The sequence below is a fragment of the Lethenteron reissneri genome, chromosome 23 (genome assembly GCF_015708825.2).
Source record: "Lethenteron reissneri isolate LAM-NWPU_2019-01 chromosome 23, ASM1570882v1, whole genome shotgun sequence".
Taxonomy (NCBI): domain Eukaryota; kingdom Metazoa; phylum Chordata; class Hyperoartia; order Petromyzontiformes; family Petromyzontidae; genus Lethenteron; species Lethenteron reissneri.
The window spans coordinates 2,022,822-2,039,440 of NC_083801.1; the positions used below are offsets into that span (position 1 = coordinate 2,022,822).

At 46.4% G+C, this 16,619-nt stretch overlaps 1 protein-coding gene across 3 annotated transcripts in view; it reads left to right on the forward strand.

Annotated features, from left to right (window-relative positions):
• LOC133345831 (cytochrome c oxidase assembly factor 1 homolog) overlaps positions 1-16,619 on the forward strand; it is a 37,961-nt gene that overhangs the window by 20,054 nt on the left and 1,288 nt on the right. For all 3 annotated transcript variants that reach the window (XM_061556848.1, XM_061556849.1, XM_061556850.1), the window contains exon 4: positions 4,373-4,449. In XM_061556848.1, coding sequence (XP_061412832.1) covers positions 4,373-4,449 — 77 coding nt within the window. The remainder of the gene's footprint in view (positions 1-4,372; positions 4,450-16,619) is intronic.

The following is a 16,619-nucleotide window of genomic DNA, read 5'->3' on the forward strand; positions in this document are numbered from 1 at the left end:
ACGCAGCGTGGTCGGTCGCGGTGGGAAAATACAGTCGGATGGTCGGTTTAATTGTAGTAAGGCTTCTTGAGATAAGAAGCTTTTTTTCAATGGCAAGGTATTGTGATTAACAAGGTATTGTTAATACCACAAGGTATTGTTAATACCTTGAGTAAATACATTGCGATTCACCTTGTGAATCACCTTGTGATCACCTTGTGATTCACAATACCTTGTTATACCTTGCTAATCTCGTCAAGGAGCATAAACCATAACGTGAACTCCGGTCATCCTCGCAGCGCCTTTTGGCTCACCATAGAATGAAGATGGTCAGTGCATCACGCGCTTTCAGATGTGTTTCTGTGGTCGTCTGGAACGCTTTTCCTTCCGACATCAGCAAGCCACTGTAGCTATGCACTTTTAAATCGAGATTGAAAACTAATTTCTTTACAACTGCCTCTAGTTTGTTGTCCTTCCCCCACACCTCCGATTAGCACAGTTGGCTACGTACGGTGTGAAAGAAGTTCAACATACATACATACAATGGCGACCCAGCCAAAATGGTTGACACTGTAGCAATCAGGTTACATGGGAAGACAGGGTTTTCAGCGGTTGCATTGAACAAAAGCAGGGAAATGTGATAAATGACCAATAAACAACAGGAACTCCGTACAATTGAAAGCCAGCGAGTAATCCAATATAAAATTATTCGTGACACAAGTGAGAGGAACTCACGTTTAACGCGGCATTAAAAACATCACGAATTAGAATTGCATTTGGTAGTAGTAATAGGTTTTTACCCTTTTATCTGGAAACAAAACTGACACCTTTTTTACAAGGAGTCATGTTTGCATTGACCACAATACATGAGGTCGGAATGCAAACACAAAAGACAACTCTGATAATGTATGCACTGTCCTTGAAATTGATTGGTCCACACTCGAGACAGATTTTCTTAGAGCTCAGTCTCACATGGTATTGGACCAGATGACGCCAAAAGGCGCACAACTCAAAGACAACGCACCATCAGAGTATTGAAAGCTCGGGGTGAGCATGTACATTACGAGACCTCCTTTGCCAATAGCTAGATATAGTAATAGGTTTTTACCCTTTTATCTGCCATTTGTTTGTGGGAGTCACAAAGCAATGCCTTCAATGCAGATACAGATGATAGGGTCACAATACTGAGATTAGTGACCAATTAATGCTAGAATTTAGGTGCCATAATTGAGAAGGCCCTTGACACAATATGAATTCTAAATTTCGGAATGGATAACAATCGGAGGCCCGTCATATATAGACGGGGCGGTGTTAAACATCAAGACTGGGTGGCGCGCGTGGATTGGTTGTGAGAATTGTTCTTCAACTTGTTCAGCACTTGTCAGGTGATGGAGGGTCTTCACACAAATTTTGTCGGATCGTTACACGGCCCAACCCAATAATCTATTGTGAACCAGAATTTAACGTGATTGAAATTGTGTGCTTTCACCGGTTATAGAATGAAGGTTCTCTCGCACTTTGAGCTCATGGTGGCAGCCAGTTCACTCACGCCTGGACAATGATAGTTTGCTTTGCACTTAATTTGGTCTCGTGCTGTTTTGAGAGTTAAACGCTCAAATAAATCATCAGGTTAATACGTGTCTCCCCGCTCGAATGAGCGTGGAGCGGTTGCTGATTTACGTCGGTGGCCGTGAGCCAGCGTGGTGGAAATAACACTCCCATAGCGGGGGCCAAGTCTACCGAGAGAGAAGAATCACTGTTGGCCTCCCCACAGAGTGTTGTTCATTTTTGTTGACCCCAGAAAGACGGACGGAATGAGTCAGTCGTAACGTCGGTGTGCACTCGCAACGTTCCGATTGCGAGTTGCGCACTTTGCCACCCAACTGGATGCTTGGACAAATATTGCACCATAGGCACAGTGAAGTACCTGCACAGATTTGAAACTTGCCTTTTGAAGGGCCATTCCAAGGAGTCTGGCATAACGAATTGAGACAGTGCTGTCTGTAACAACATTTCCGTGTTTTGGTGCCAATGGCACAATTGGCATGTATATCATTATGTAAGTTTTAGAAAGGGTATATGAACGAAAATCACGTATAATCAACTGCTTAAGAGTGTGCAGCAGCACAAACAACCTTTGTGAGCACACGAATCTGGTTCTACGACTTTGACAGCACAAATCCCTAATCGCTCAACTCAATATTGGTTGCTTTACACACATCCCTGCGTAGCGTGGGGACAAAGTGGACCCACACTTCGCAATGAGTTATTGGTTAAAGTGCAGCTGCATACCCAGGCAACCGGGTGATGGTGCACACCAGTGCCAGGTGTGGTTGCAGGCGCATCGCACATATGCTTGCAATCCTCTACACTCTTTTTGTGAAAACGAAATACCTGTGGATTATTTGGGTTTATGCGTTTCCTCTGCCAAAGGCACATATCCCTGTTGGCAATATTCTTATTTTTGAAAGCACAGCATTGCTTACCGTAAGTTTCTCTTAGCACACGGAGGTTAATGAAAACATGTTGTGTAATCCATTTTTTTTGTTTTATTTGGGATCTTTCCTGAAGTCCACAAAGGTTTGAATACAATATTGCATGTGTATGAAAGGGAATTTTGTACGTGACGTTTCCCGGCACAGCTATAATGTCAAAAAATAAGAGTGTATTTACAGCTCTTTAATCCACTGCTAGGCGAAAGCCTCCACAAGCCATGTTGGGAGCGGGGTTGTTTGACCATACTTCACCACGCTGGTCAGTGCGGGTCGGTGAATAATTTTTCAAGAGAAGCCACACGAATAATGGTTTTCACAGGCGTCCGTTGACACACAAGTGCACTGCTCTTAGAATAGATCCTCAGCCTCGTGACGTGATGCCGATAGCACAATTGGAATGAAATTGAGAAAAACAATTCAAGTAGGATCAGGTTCAAGATAGGTAAGGCAACGAATGAGCGTGGTTCACAGGATCAAAGAGTGAATATTCTTCAAAGTAAACGTTTTTGGGTTAGATCACGTAAATATAAATGTGTCGTTAACCCACCACCACCCGATACAGCCAATTAGTAAGCTTCGTCACGTGAACAAAACGTGGCAATTAGCTATTACTTCAGCACTTCTGTTCGATGGCGAGTACACCCACGATATTTACAATTTGAGTACGACCTTTCGCTGGTGATTACAACCAGCTTCATCAGGCGATTTTCCAGAATTCTGAAGAAGTCTTCCTGCTTCTGGTCTTAAATAGAGCAAGGTGGTGGGCAAGGTGATGTAGGCAGGTGATGTAGGCAGGTGACGTAGGCAGGTGATGTAGGCAGGTGATGTAGGCAGGTGATGTAGGCAGGTGACGTAGACAGGTGATGTAGGCAGGTGATGTAGGCAGGTGATGTAGGCAGGTGATGTAGGCAGGTGACGGAGGCAGGTGACGTAGGCAGGTGACGTAGGCAGGTGACGTAGGCAGGTGACGTAGGCAGGTGACGTAGGCAGGTGACGTAGGCAGGTGATATGGGCAAGGTGATGGGCAAGGTGATGGGCAAGGTGATGTAGGCAGGTGACGTAGGCAGGTGACGTAGGCAGGTGACGTAGGCAGGTGACGGAGGCAGGTGACGGAGGCAGGTGACGTAGGCAGGTGATGGGCAAGGTGATGGGCAAGGTGATGTAGGCAGGTGATGTAGGCAGGTGATGTAGGCAGGTGATGTAGGCAGGTGAGGTAGGCAGGTGACGTAAGCAGGTGACGTAAGCAGGTGACGTAGGCAGGTGACGTAGGCAGGTGACGTAGGCAGGTGACGTAGGCAGGTGACGTAGGCAGGTGACGTAGGCAGGTGACGTAGGCAGGTGACGTAGGCAGGTGATGTAGGCAGGTACAAAGGTCAGAGTGGGGTTCATTGTAATCACGGCAATTATAATGGATATGTTAATCTGAAAATATGCAGTACATATTACCAGATGGGTTAATCCATTCATGTTTACGTGATCTAACCCAATAAGCTTTATTATGAATAATATTGGTCATGAAAGCCTACGTGTTAATGTGAAGATTCTGCACGTAGGGGGAGAGGGGTGCAGTGGGGCACAAAGGAAACAAGAATGGAACGTTCTAATTTAATGGGCTGGCCTGGCCTGACTACTTATTTCACATCTTGTCATAATTTGTGACAATTCCTCGTATGCACAAAATACATATATATACAATGCATCCAATTGTCATTGCCCTCATTATCTTATCCTTTTCTTCGAAAATTATTTCATACTGTGGTGTTCAGTACGTTGATGTTGTTGAAGAGGCTGTGTGCCGCTTGTTTATGGACATCTGTGAAAAAATAGCTTAATAGCTCATCGGATTCCTCCTGCAGTACAAATCAAGATTCTGGTCCTTCTGATTCTGTGTGGCACAGCTTGCGATCCCCGTGTCTGGGCAGCACGCCCGCGGCTTCCTGAGGAGCAGCTCATCCCGAACGGAGCCCAAAGAGAGGTGATGCAACTTGGCCACATCCACACGATCCCCATCCACGAGATCTCCAACCGCGGTGCCACGGACCAGACCTTGCATCCGTGTTTTTCAGGAATGCTTTGGGATGTCTGATCAATTATTTTCGTAATTAATACGGCGTTTTGTTTATGGGGGGAAAGCCGTGTCCGGAGAAAACCCGTGCGTGTGAACGCGTAACACACTGATGAGTTCAGGAACCCACTTGCTGCGCTGCAATACCCTGGCCATCTTAACAGCCCAGTTGGTGTGGGAGTTTCACAAATCCATGTGATCCACTGGTCCTTGCTTCCATAGTTTTTGATCACAGGTTTGTGCTACCATGCCCAGCTCAATTTGGCATTGGTGGACAGCAGTGCCTTGCTGTGGTATGGCAGTCAGTCATAAGGAGTCACCACGGAAGATGCTATCTCAAGAGTGAGTTGTGTGGCCGATTAGGTTCAACCATGGAGTGCTATATTATGGCTGGGTGGCTATGTTAGTGAGATTCATGTCTGGATGAAGGCCAAAGAAAAAGGTATCTCTGGTTGTAGTAATAGGAAGACACTTATTTAGAATCTACATACCTAGGCCGTGACCCGGGCAGTTCAATAGAGTGCTCCAGTGAAGTCCCTGTGACATGACTCCCATACATATCCATACGTCAACGCCGTGGTCGCTCTCCCTCGGTAAACATGCAACGTTGGGCCAACGTTGGCTCATATGGTTGGAACCGGCCGTTCAATGTTTATGGGGTTGCTACTGCTCTACCGGTCAGGAGTGCCCAGGGTGGGGGGTGCGTGATGCTCTGCGCTGCGCGTGTCCCGCTTGCCGCGAGTGACCTGGCCATGCAGTGTCACTCACGGCCGAGCTAGGTCACAAGGGTCGCGGGTCGACCAGAACTCAGCCATTAGTGAGTGGCCGGTCCGCTTGCCTTACCAATGTGGATGGTCCCGGAACAGCTATAAGCCAGTGAGTCCATCATGGCTTGGCTTTGCGAACGAAGATCTAGGAAGGACATCCACGTCTTCTGCAGGCACGCTGGTGGCTGAAGAGGCCTATGCGGGACAAGCAGGTCCTACCACAACAGCTGCAAGTATAGGTCTCATCTGGGATGGGTGCTGAGGGATCATGGTTCTTCCTCCTTCTCCTTTTGTCCTCCATACGGGCCCTGCGGGTATCTTCGAAGAAGGAGGTGGCCTGGTGGACTGTGTGCCGCCAGGAGTTGCGATCAGCTGCTTGTGTTGCCCACTGACGGTGATCGATGCAGCAAGCAGTGAGGGACTTCTTCAGGGAGTCTTTGTATCGCTTTCGTGGTGCCCCTATGTCGCGATGGCCAGAGGACAGTTCCCCATACAGCACGATCTTAGGCAAGCGGTTGTTCTCCATCCTGGCGATGTGCCCTGCCCAACGAAGCTGTGTCTTGAGGACCATGGCCTCGATGCTGATGACCTTCGCTGACTTGAGGACTTCAGTGTTGGCGACGAAGTCACTCCAGTGAATATTGAAGATTGTGCGGAGGCAGCGCTGATGGAAACGCTCGAGGAGACTCAGGTGACGACGGTACGTGACCCAGGACTCAGCGCCATACAGGAGAGTGGTCAGCACAACAGCTTTGTAGACGTTGACCTTTGTGGCTCTTTTAAGAATTCTGTTGTTCCAGACACGTTTATATAGTCTGCCAAATGCACTGTTTGCCTTGGCCAGCCTGTTGTCGACTTCGTTGTCGATCTTGGCGTCAGACGAGATGACGCACCCCAAGTAGCTGAACTGGTGGACAGCTTTCAGTTCTGTTTGTTCAATGAAGATGCTTGGTGGATGGTGCTCCTCATGGGGTGCGGACTGATGAAGAACTTCAGTCTTCCTCAGGCTGACTTCAAGGCCGAAGATCTGAGCTGTTTTCGCGAAACAGGACGTAATTCGCTGCATAGCTGCCTCTGTATGAGCAAGGAGGGCGGCATCGTCAGCAAAAAGCAGCTCCCTGATCAGTTGCTCCATGGTCTTTGTGTGGGCCTGCAAACGCCTCAGGTTGAACACGCTCCCGTCGAGACGAAAACGGATGTATACGCCATCAGCGTCGTCGAGGTCCTCTGTGACCTGCTGGAGCATCATGCTGAACAAAATGGTGAACAGCGTGGGAGCAAGAACACAGCCCTGTTTCACGCCGTTTGCAATAGGGAAGGGCTGCGAGAGATTGTTGCTATTTCTGACTTGTCCAAGCTGATCTTCATGAAGCTGGACGATCATGGTGAGGAACTTCGGTGGGCAGCCTAGCTTGTCCAGGATTTTCCAAAGTCCCTGCCTGCTCACGGTGTCAAACGCTTTTGTCAGGTCCACAAAGGTAACGTACAGTGCTTTGTTTTGCTCCCGGCACTTTTCCTGAATCTGCCTCAGGACAAACACCATGTCTGTGGTTCCCCGGTTGGCTCTAAAGCCACACTGGGTCTCTGGGAGGTGATCTTCAGCTATTGCGGGTACCAGTCTATTCAGCAGTACTCTTGCGAGGATATAAGCCAGTGAGTAATGATCGATTTATAGTTTTTGTAAAAATTGTATTTGTTACACGGACGATGGTCCCGGTTAGCCAGGTACTGTAGATACCCGGTTATTACACGAGAGAGTTCCGTGGTGGTACCGTAAGCTGTTGTCTGTGTTGGTATTATGAAATTTTGATGAAAATAATAAAAATTAATAATTTTCCGAAAAATGCGCAATTCGCATTAATTATGATAGTGTGTGTATTAATACGCATAAATTATGATAATGCGTGTAATTATATGCATAAATTATGATAATCGTAGTAATTTATGCGGAGGCTTGCGATTATGTTAATGTGTGCAGTTATGATAATTTGCTTAGTTTCGTTTATCCAGAGTTATCAATCAGGATAACACGATTATCATAGATTCATTTACCGATTATCCTAGTGTGTGTTATAATATTTTAGGTCTCCATTTTCATATCTCATCACAGGATACAGTTGTCAAGAATAAGACAGTTTTGCATGGACTTGGAAGGAACACTCGATATGCTTCTGGATTACAATTTTATTCTAACAAGCACGTGACATTCTATCATGCAGGTCAAACATGCGTCAATAATTCATGGGCAAGATTATGCAATTAACTAATATGAACGACAAAAACTTATGCAGTTGTGACATTATGCAATTATGCAATATGAATAACGAAAACTCTTATGCATTTATGTAACTCGACGGCAGCAACTGCTTTGCACGATCAGTTGATATTGAACGCACCACCTCGAAATGGCCACCCTTTTTGAAACGAAAAGACAGTTTTTCTTTTAAAGTCTTATTCGTGTGCGTGCTGTGTGTGCGTTGTCCCCTCGTAATATTAATTGTGTCGTTAGCTTGTGTGGTGTGGTAGGATACGAACAGCTCCTGCTGCTCCCTCGCTCGGCGTGTCGCTCGGCTTTTGCTCTCTCTCTCTCTCTCCACTGCTGGATTGAGCGGCGTTGGCACGATGTTCCTTGAAGAAACTTGCTTGCTTGGCGCTTGATGGTTCCGGGGCTTGGTGCTGCTCGTGCGCTCTCTCTTTCTACTGCTAGATGACGAGTTGGCACGATGCTGTCCTTGAAGATGCTCGGTCGCTCGTGTCGCTCGGTGTCGCTCGGTGGCGCAAGGTGTCGCTCGTTGTCGCTCGTTCAGCGATCTCCGCCTTTCCTGCGGGTTGTTCGCTGGTCGTCACTCTGACGAGGAGCGATGCTTCGTTCGTGGCAGGGTGGACGTTGGCGTCTTTGTTGGCTTCACTCGCAGCTCTGCGACTCAGGGTAGCGATTCTTCTCAGGTGGTGCAGACCTCGGCTTGTAGCTACGCGTCGCTACTCCGCAAACCTCGTCATTCTGAATGACAGGAGCTTCTTCGTTGGCGGCGACGAGGAGAGATGGAGCCACAGCCCTGGAGATCTGTGATGGGGGCCAGAGCCCCTGTCGATCTGAGTTGTATGGATTTTCCTTCGGTTTATATCGGAAAATTCCACTCGGCTTCCCGAGTTGTTCAAAAGCTGTGTCATAAAACCTTCCTGTGGGGGTGGACCATCTGCGTCCGTGTGTGTGTCCGTCCGTGTGTTTCGCGTGCGTGTTTGTCCGTGTTGTGGGGAGACAAAGGCGGTTGTTTCCACGGTGGGAGCACCCGGCGCATGCGCTTATTTATTCGAAGACGTGTTAATTTCCTTTGAGCCATTGCCCCCTTTATGGGTGTCATTTCCTAGCTTTGTGCCTGCGTGTGGAGATCCTCTCGGAAAGACAAAGGCGGCCGTGTTGCTCGCTTCCCATGGGTTGTTGTGTTTGGTTAATTTTGAGAGCCTTCTCCGCCCTTGATTCCTCTTCTACTTTAATTCCGTACTTATTATTTGACTTCTTGTGATTATTTAATCTGATATCCCGGCTAGGAATTTTGTTTTGGAGCGAAATAGATGCCATAATTATTCTTTGATGCTTCGGCCCGGCCGTGTAGATATTCTTTAAAGGTAAATAATGTCAGTACTTAATTAACAATGATGGGTCGCGATTCTGGTGCAATTTTGTCGTCTGGTTTTCAATTGGAGTGAGGATGGATACTGTTTGCTTAATCTTTATGGTTAAGTTGGTAACTTGTGTATTTAACATGGTTCAAAGACCCATCTGTGCTTTTTGTCGTCGATGCTGTTTCTTTGTTAAGAATATAATTATCTCTTCCTCCGTGTCTCCTGGTTATGCAACCCCCCGCCTGCAATTCCCCCCCTCCCTTGTTCCTCTTGTGTGAATTTAGGGGAGTTTTTTTTTTATTACCTTATTGCCCCCCCTTTCATGTCCTCTCTCCTTTGAAATGAGGTATGCGCGCATCTGTGGAAGTGTGGGGGCCTCTGTGGAAGTGTGGGGGCGTGTTCGTTCCCACGTGGCCGCGTCTATTAAAAAAAACGATATTATCTATGTTGGCAGAATAATTCTTAAAAAAAAAATAATATTAAAAAAAATAAAAAGGGGGTACATACACAACAGTCCGCCCTTTTGAAAATTATCAGGGGTCGATTTGGCCACTGGCGAATTTTCAAACAAAGTAATGCCCCCTTTTTATGTCATGCATCCCATCAGCCGCCCTTACTCTCGGCGGTTATTTCTTACGACGCGCGTGCACGTATTACGATCTTAACCTGGTTACATCTGAAATAAGCAAAGAAAATAACAACACGTTAACATCGATATTGCGTTACATCGGTTCTCATACATCATAACTCTGACGAACATTCATTTTTGTTTTTGTTAAATCCTGGTTACATTTGAATTAAGCAAAGAAAATAACACACGTTAACATCGATATTGCGTTACATCGGTTCTCATACATCATAACTCTGACGAACATTCATTTTTGTTTTTGTTAAATCCTGGGAAACGCTAGGTAGCGGTTTCGAACGCATTTATGCGTTACCTTCCTCATGTTGCCTGGTTTACCACTTATCACTTTGATAATTTGATCACGGTTTTCGGGTTCGTTTTTGTAGTTTCCTCTCTCACTCTCTCGCGTCGTGGGAGTGTGTGGTGAAAAATTGTGCTGCACGTAACCAGAATTCGCGCACACGACCCACTTTGACACTTGGTTCGTGGCATTCGCTCTCTCTGCGATTACATGCACATTTGCCGAGTCAGTGTGTCGATTTAATTCTGTCCTTCGTAATGTTGCCCTCTTTGTTTTTACGAGTGTGTTGGATTTCAACACCATTCCCGATACGTCATGGACATTCGTCTCCATTTTAGCACTCCGATCCACATAATTTTTGGTTTCCCTTGGATATTTTCCATTCAAAGGCTCACGCCTGCGCTCCTCAGGGCGTGTCTCTGTGTTCTCTCTTTGTCTCTGCTGTCTGCTATCCACCGTCCGATCACTCTTCCATTCAGCCCTGTCACTTGCAGCCTGCTCAGGGTTTAACACCTCAGCGGGTGGGGCGCGTGTTGGCCGCTCGCTCGCACTCACTGTGGATGGTTCATCACGTATTTGGACCGCATTCTGTGTTATTCCTCTATTCCCTCCTGGTATAGCCGGTGGAGGAATTGGTCGGAATTGGATCGATTGTGTTTGACCTCCCATCCTGCGATTCTCCTGAATGTTCGCATCCATACCTCCGCGGTCTGTGTAACACCTTCCCGCTAGGTGGTTATCTTGCCATCTCTGTGCGTAATTTGAACCTTGCGTGTGTCGTGGGATGGGGTGTTGATATGGTTCTGCTCTGAACCTCTCCCTCCTGCGATTCTCGTACATTTTTAGCCCAGTATTTCTCCCATTTGGGTGCCAAATTTTTCCTGGATTGTTACCTCGCCATCTTTGTGGGTAATTTTGATCTTGTGTGTGTCGTGGCATGGGGTGTTGGTATGGTTCTATTCTGAACCTCCCCCTCCTGCGATTCTCCTGAATGTTCGGCTTTGTGCCGCTCTCATTCTCGTGCCAACCTCTCTCTGGGTTATTTTGCCATGTGTGCGTGCGTTTCTGCTCCGTCCTGCATGGTGGGACTGCTCGGTGATTTTTATTCCTCTCTGAGAGGCTGGGTTCCTCATCCCTCTCCCTGTGTTCTGGATCCGAATTATGATTCTTAGCTCTGTATAACCATGCCATGTACGCCTTGCTCTCTATGCGGCGTAAGGATGCGGTTTCTGGATTCAAAACCATTCTCACCCTTTCTGTAATCTCTGGGCTCAAGGATTCAAAAAACATAATTTTGAACATTTTATCTCCTTCGTGGTATTGATTCACATCGCCTGCGTAATACGCTCTTTTAAATTGGACGAGGTAGTCACGTGGATCTTGGTCCATGCCCTGGGTCATCGATTTTACAGCATAAAACCCCTCAGTGAGTGTCGAATATTCTCCAAACTTCCGAATCACTGCCAGGCTCAGTTGTTTAAAATCATTTCTAACCTTGCGTGGCAGTGACTTTACCCATGGAATGGATTCTTTATGTAAGGTCCGTTTCAACAAACTCGCTTTTTCATCCCGTCTCCTCAGCCCTCTAATCATTGCCTCCTCTTCTACGGTTGCGATATGTGTGTGGATATCCATAGTCTTATTGTGGGGGTCAAAATCGGGAATTCTGACTAGAGCCTTGTCCATCAATTTAAGGGTTTTACTGGTGAATAGGTATTCCGAAAGTTGATCGCCGACAGCGTCATCATAAAACAAGTTATCATCAGGCAATCTGTCACTTTGGTCTGTGCCGTGTCGGGCGTGTTGCCATTTCCCTTCAGTTTTTGCCTCTGCCCTTAGTGGAGCATGTCCTGTCGACTTTATTTTAACATTTTTCCTCCCTCTCTCGAATTGTGAGGGTTTCCCTTTGTCAAGGATTTTTTGTTCGATATCCATAATTTTTGTGCGATCAATCCCTGGACTCTGTCCACGTACCCAAGAGTGTGATTTAATGTCACTTCCATATTTATTCTGTGGATCCACGTCTGTGAGTTTCGCTGGTGTCGCGAGCACTGATTTCTCTCCCGTTTCCTTTCCAAACTTTCCCTCATTCCACAATCCCTGTCTGTATGCCTGTGTGAGAAGGAATGAGTCCTGTCCTGCCTTCTCTGCAGTTTTTGCATCGTGTTCGCCTTCGTTACATTTTATCCAGTCAATTAGTTTCCCCCGAGGTGTGTTCGTGTTATCGATACAGCTCCCTTCCCATATGTCTCTCTGACTGTACTGCTTTGTAACAGATTGGTCGGTACGTTTAAATACGAGCTCCCCGTATCCCGTAACCCATTCAAAAATTATTCTTAATCCCAGCATCTCAAGGTGTGGCGGGAGTTACTTTGACATTCCCTTTCAGAGTGCATATAAAACAATTATCTCACAGAGTGTAGTCAATTCGACTCGAGCTATCTGTTATTTTCCGATTCAGAGTGCGTACCTCTAACACCATTTATCACAGGATGCAATTGGTTTGATACGATATTATCTTAATTCCACTGTCTCTGTTTTAACCTGCTATTCTGGGTTTTAACCTTAGAGGGCGTTTTTTGTTTTCCGCCCGTTCACAATTGTCCATACTTCACAATTACCATGCAATGTTCGATCCTGATATTCTGGTTAACACGAAGTGATTCATTCCATCATCCATGCAAAACACTGTCTGTGAGAGATCCCGGACGAGCCCCCATTATGTTGTATGTGTTGTGATTATGAAATTTTGATGAAAATAATAAAAATTAATAATTTTCCGAAAAATGCGCAAATCGCATTAATTATGATAGTGTGTGTATTAATACGCATAAATTATGATAATGCGTGTAATTATATGCATAAATTATGATAATCGTAGTAATTTATGCGGAGGCTTGCGATTATGTTAATGTGTGCAGTTATGATAATTTGCTTAGTTTCGTTTATCCAGAGTTATCAATCAGGATAACACGATTATCATAGATTCATTTACCGATTATCCTAGTGTGTGTTATAATATTTTAGGTCTCCATTTTCATATCTCATCACAGGATACAGTTGTCAAGAATAAGACAGTTTTGCATGGACTTGGAAGGAACACTCGATATGCTTCTGGATTACAATTTTATTCTAACAAGCACGTGACATTCTATCATGCAGGTCAAACATGCGTCAATAATTCATGGGCAAGATTATGCAATTAACTAATATGAACGACAAAAACTTATGCAGTTGTGACATTATGCAATTATGCAATATGAATAACGAAAACTCTTATGCATTTATGTAACTCGACGGCAGCAACTGCTTTGCACGATCAGTTGATATTGAACGCACCACCTCGAAATGGCCACCCTTTTTGAAACGAAAAGACAGTTTTTCTTTTAAAGTCTTATTCGTGTGCGTGCTGTGTGTGCGTTGTCCCCTCGTAATATTAATTGTGTCGTTAGCTTGTGTGGTGTGGTAGGATACGAACAGCTCCTGCTGCTCCCTCGCTCGGCGTGTCGCTCGGCTTTTGCTCTCTCTCTCTCTCTCCACTGCTGGATTGAGCGGCGTTGGCACGATGTTCCTTGAAGAAACTTGCTTGCTTGGCGCTTGATGGTTCCGGGGCTTGGTGCTGCTCGTGCGCTCTCTCTTTCTACTGCTAGATGACGAGTTGGCACGATGCTGTCCTTGAAGATGCTCGGTCGCTCGTGTCGCTCGGTGTCGCTCGGTGGCGCAAGGTGTCGCTCGTTGTCGCTCGTTCAGCGATCTCCGCCTTTCCTGCGGGTTGTTCGCTGGTCGTCACTCTGACGAGGAGCGATGCTTCGTTCGTGGCAGGGTGGACGTTGGCGTCTTTGTTGGCTTCACTCGCAGCTCTGCGACTCAGGGTAGCGATTCTTCTCAGGTGGTGCAGACCTCGGCTTGTAGCTACGCGTCGCTACTCCGCAAACCTCGTCATTCTGAATGACAGGAGCTTCTTCGTTGGCGGCGACGAGGAGAGATGGAGCCACAGCCCTGGAGATCTGTGATGGGGGCCAGAGCCCCTGTCGATCTGAGTTGTATGGATTTTCCTTCGGTTTATATCGGAAAATTCCACTCGGCTTCCCGAGTTGTTCAAAAGCTGTGTCATAAAACCTTCCTGTGGGGGTGGACCATCTGCGTCCGTGTGTGTGTCCGTCCGTGTGTTTCGCGTGCGTGTTTGTCCGTGTTGTGGGGAGACAAAGGCGGTTGTTTCCACGGTGGGAGCACCCGGCGCATGCGCTTATTTATTCGAAGACGTGTTAATTTCCTTTGAGCCATTGCCCCCTTTATGGGTGTCATTTCCTAGCTTTGTGCCTGCGTGTGGAGATCCTCTCGGAAAGACAAAGGCGGCCGTGTTGCTCGCTTCCCATGGGTTGTTGTGTTTGGTTAATTTTGAGAGCCTTCTCCGCCCTTGATTCCTCTTCTACTTTAATTCCGTACTTATTATTTGACTTCTTGTGATTATTTAATCTGATATCCCGGCTAGGAATTTTGTTTTGGAGCGAAATAGATGCCATAATTATTCTTTGATGCTTCGGCCCGGCCGTGTAGATATTCTTTAAAGGTAAATAATGTCAGTACTTAATTAACAATGATGGGTCGCGATTCTGGTGCAATTTTGTCGTCTGGTTTTCAATTGGAGTGAGGATGGATACTGTTTGCTTAATCTTTATGGTTAAGTTGGTAACTTGTGTATTTAACATGGTTCAAAGACCCATCTGTGCTTTTTGTCGTCGATGCTGTTTCTTTGTTAAGAATATAATTATCTCTTCCTCCGTGTCTCCTGGTTATGCAACCCCCCGCCTGCAATTCCCCCCCTCCCTTGTTCCTCTTGTGTGAATTTAGGGGAGTTTTTTTTTATTACCTTATTGCCCCCCCTTTCATGTCCTCTCTCCTTTGAAATGAGGTATGCGCGCATCTGTGGAAGTGTGGGGGCCTCTGTGGAAGTGTGGGGGCGTGTTCGTTCCCACGTGGCCGCGTCTATTAAAAAAAACGATATTATCTATGTTGGCAGAATAATTCTTAAAAAAAAAATAATATTAAAAAAAATAAAAAGGGGGTACATACACAACAAAGCACAGCAGCAGCAGCAACAAAACAATGACATGAACATTGCAGAGAATGACTACAGCAGGGTCCTGAAGGAATTTTGCACGACTCACAAACGAGGTGTTTAACGGTCGTAAACGAAACGCACGTGAACTCAAAAAAGTGCAAATATAACGATTCATATACTTTAATGTGATTTAAAGAATTAATAACGGATCGTCTTTGATGCCCTTCACAAACGTAATACATGTAATAATTTAAGCATGAACAATATCACACACGCACACACACCTTGTATTCCCTTGACCAAAAATTCCCACGCCTAACCTCAAAACGTACGTTTCCGCATACTTTCCCTGGAGGTAAATCCCAATGTACAGCCGACAGCAACGGAAATCTGTTTCCCTTTGTGACCAAACTGTACCTTGGCTGCACGAACCTCGGCAAAATTCACGCTAAAATAATATTTAAAACAACCCACTCGCCAACACGGGCTGGTGTGGGCCATCTGACCCAGGCTACAGCCTAAAACAGTACAGATTGTAACGACTGGACTGGGAATAGCCCTGCTCAGCCGCACAAACGTTAAACGTACCTGTAAAATAAAACACAATCAACCTCGACGCCGACTCTCACCACCGTCTCAGTCTGATCGGAGAATGGGAATGCATCACGGTATTGTGCTTTCTCTCCAAAAAGAGTTATTCACGATTTAACAACCACATTTCTGCTTTTTGACATCCAAATAACATGTAAGTATGTTGAGCTTTTATCACACCGTACATAGCCAACCGTGCTAATGGGAGGTGTGGGAGAAAGGACAAGAAACCAAACACGAAAAGCAGTTCTAAAGAAACGAGTTTTCAATCTCGATGATTTAAAAGTGCATCATAGCTCCAGTGGCTTCCTAATATCGGAAGGAAGAGCGTTCCAGACGGCCGCGCAGGAGCGCAACATTCTATCCCAGTCCCACAATGTCTGCGGTAGGATGTTATTCTGAGAGGATGTTATTCGTGCAACCACATGGTCACGTTTCGGCAGGATTTGGCCACGAAACGTAACAACTTTGAGGTAAACAATTGAGCAGAGCCGAGAGAGAGCTCCAACCTCCTCAACGGGACTCTGTGGCCACCACTGCAGTGTCCCTGGCCTCGAACGCCCAGGGAGGGCGGGGCTGCAGGGATAAGGGGCGGGGCTACAGGGATAATGGGCGGGGCTACATGGACAAGGGGCGGGGCTACACGGATAAGAGGCGGGGCTACAGGGATAAGAGGCGGGGCTACACGGATAAGGGGCGGGGCTACACGGATAAGAGGCGGGGCTACAGGGATAAGAGGCGGGGCTACACGGATAAGAGACGGGGCTACAGAGATAAGAGGCGGGGCTACACGGATAAGGGGCGGTGCTGGTGAATGCTAATCGAGTGAATTTTTCAATTGGGGATGCATCATTTTGGTGACAGTTCATCGAGAAAATCCTCTGCACCTGTTGCACTGTCACTCAATGAAAGTAATTTGAAAGTACTTTTTTTCCCTCAATGTATAAAACACGAGAGCCTGGGACGTGACTTAGGTGTGGAGCTCCAAGCGAGAGGCTCACACGTGACGACAGGGCATCTATCCCTCTATTTAAGAACGACGCAGGAGGATTTCTCCACAAATCTGGCTGTCGCCTAATAATGCAAGCTGTAATTACAAGCGAAACG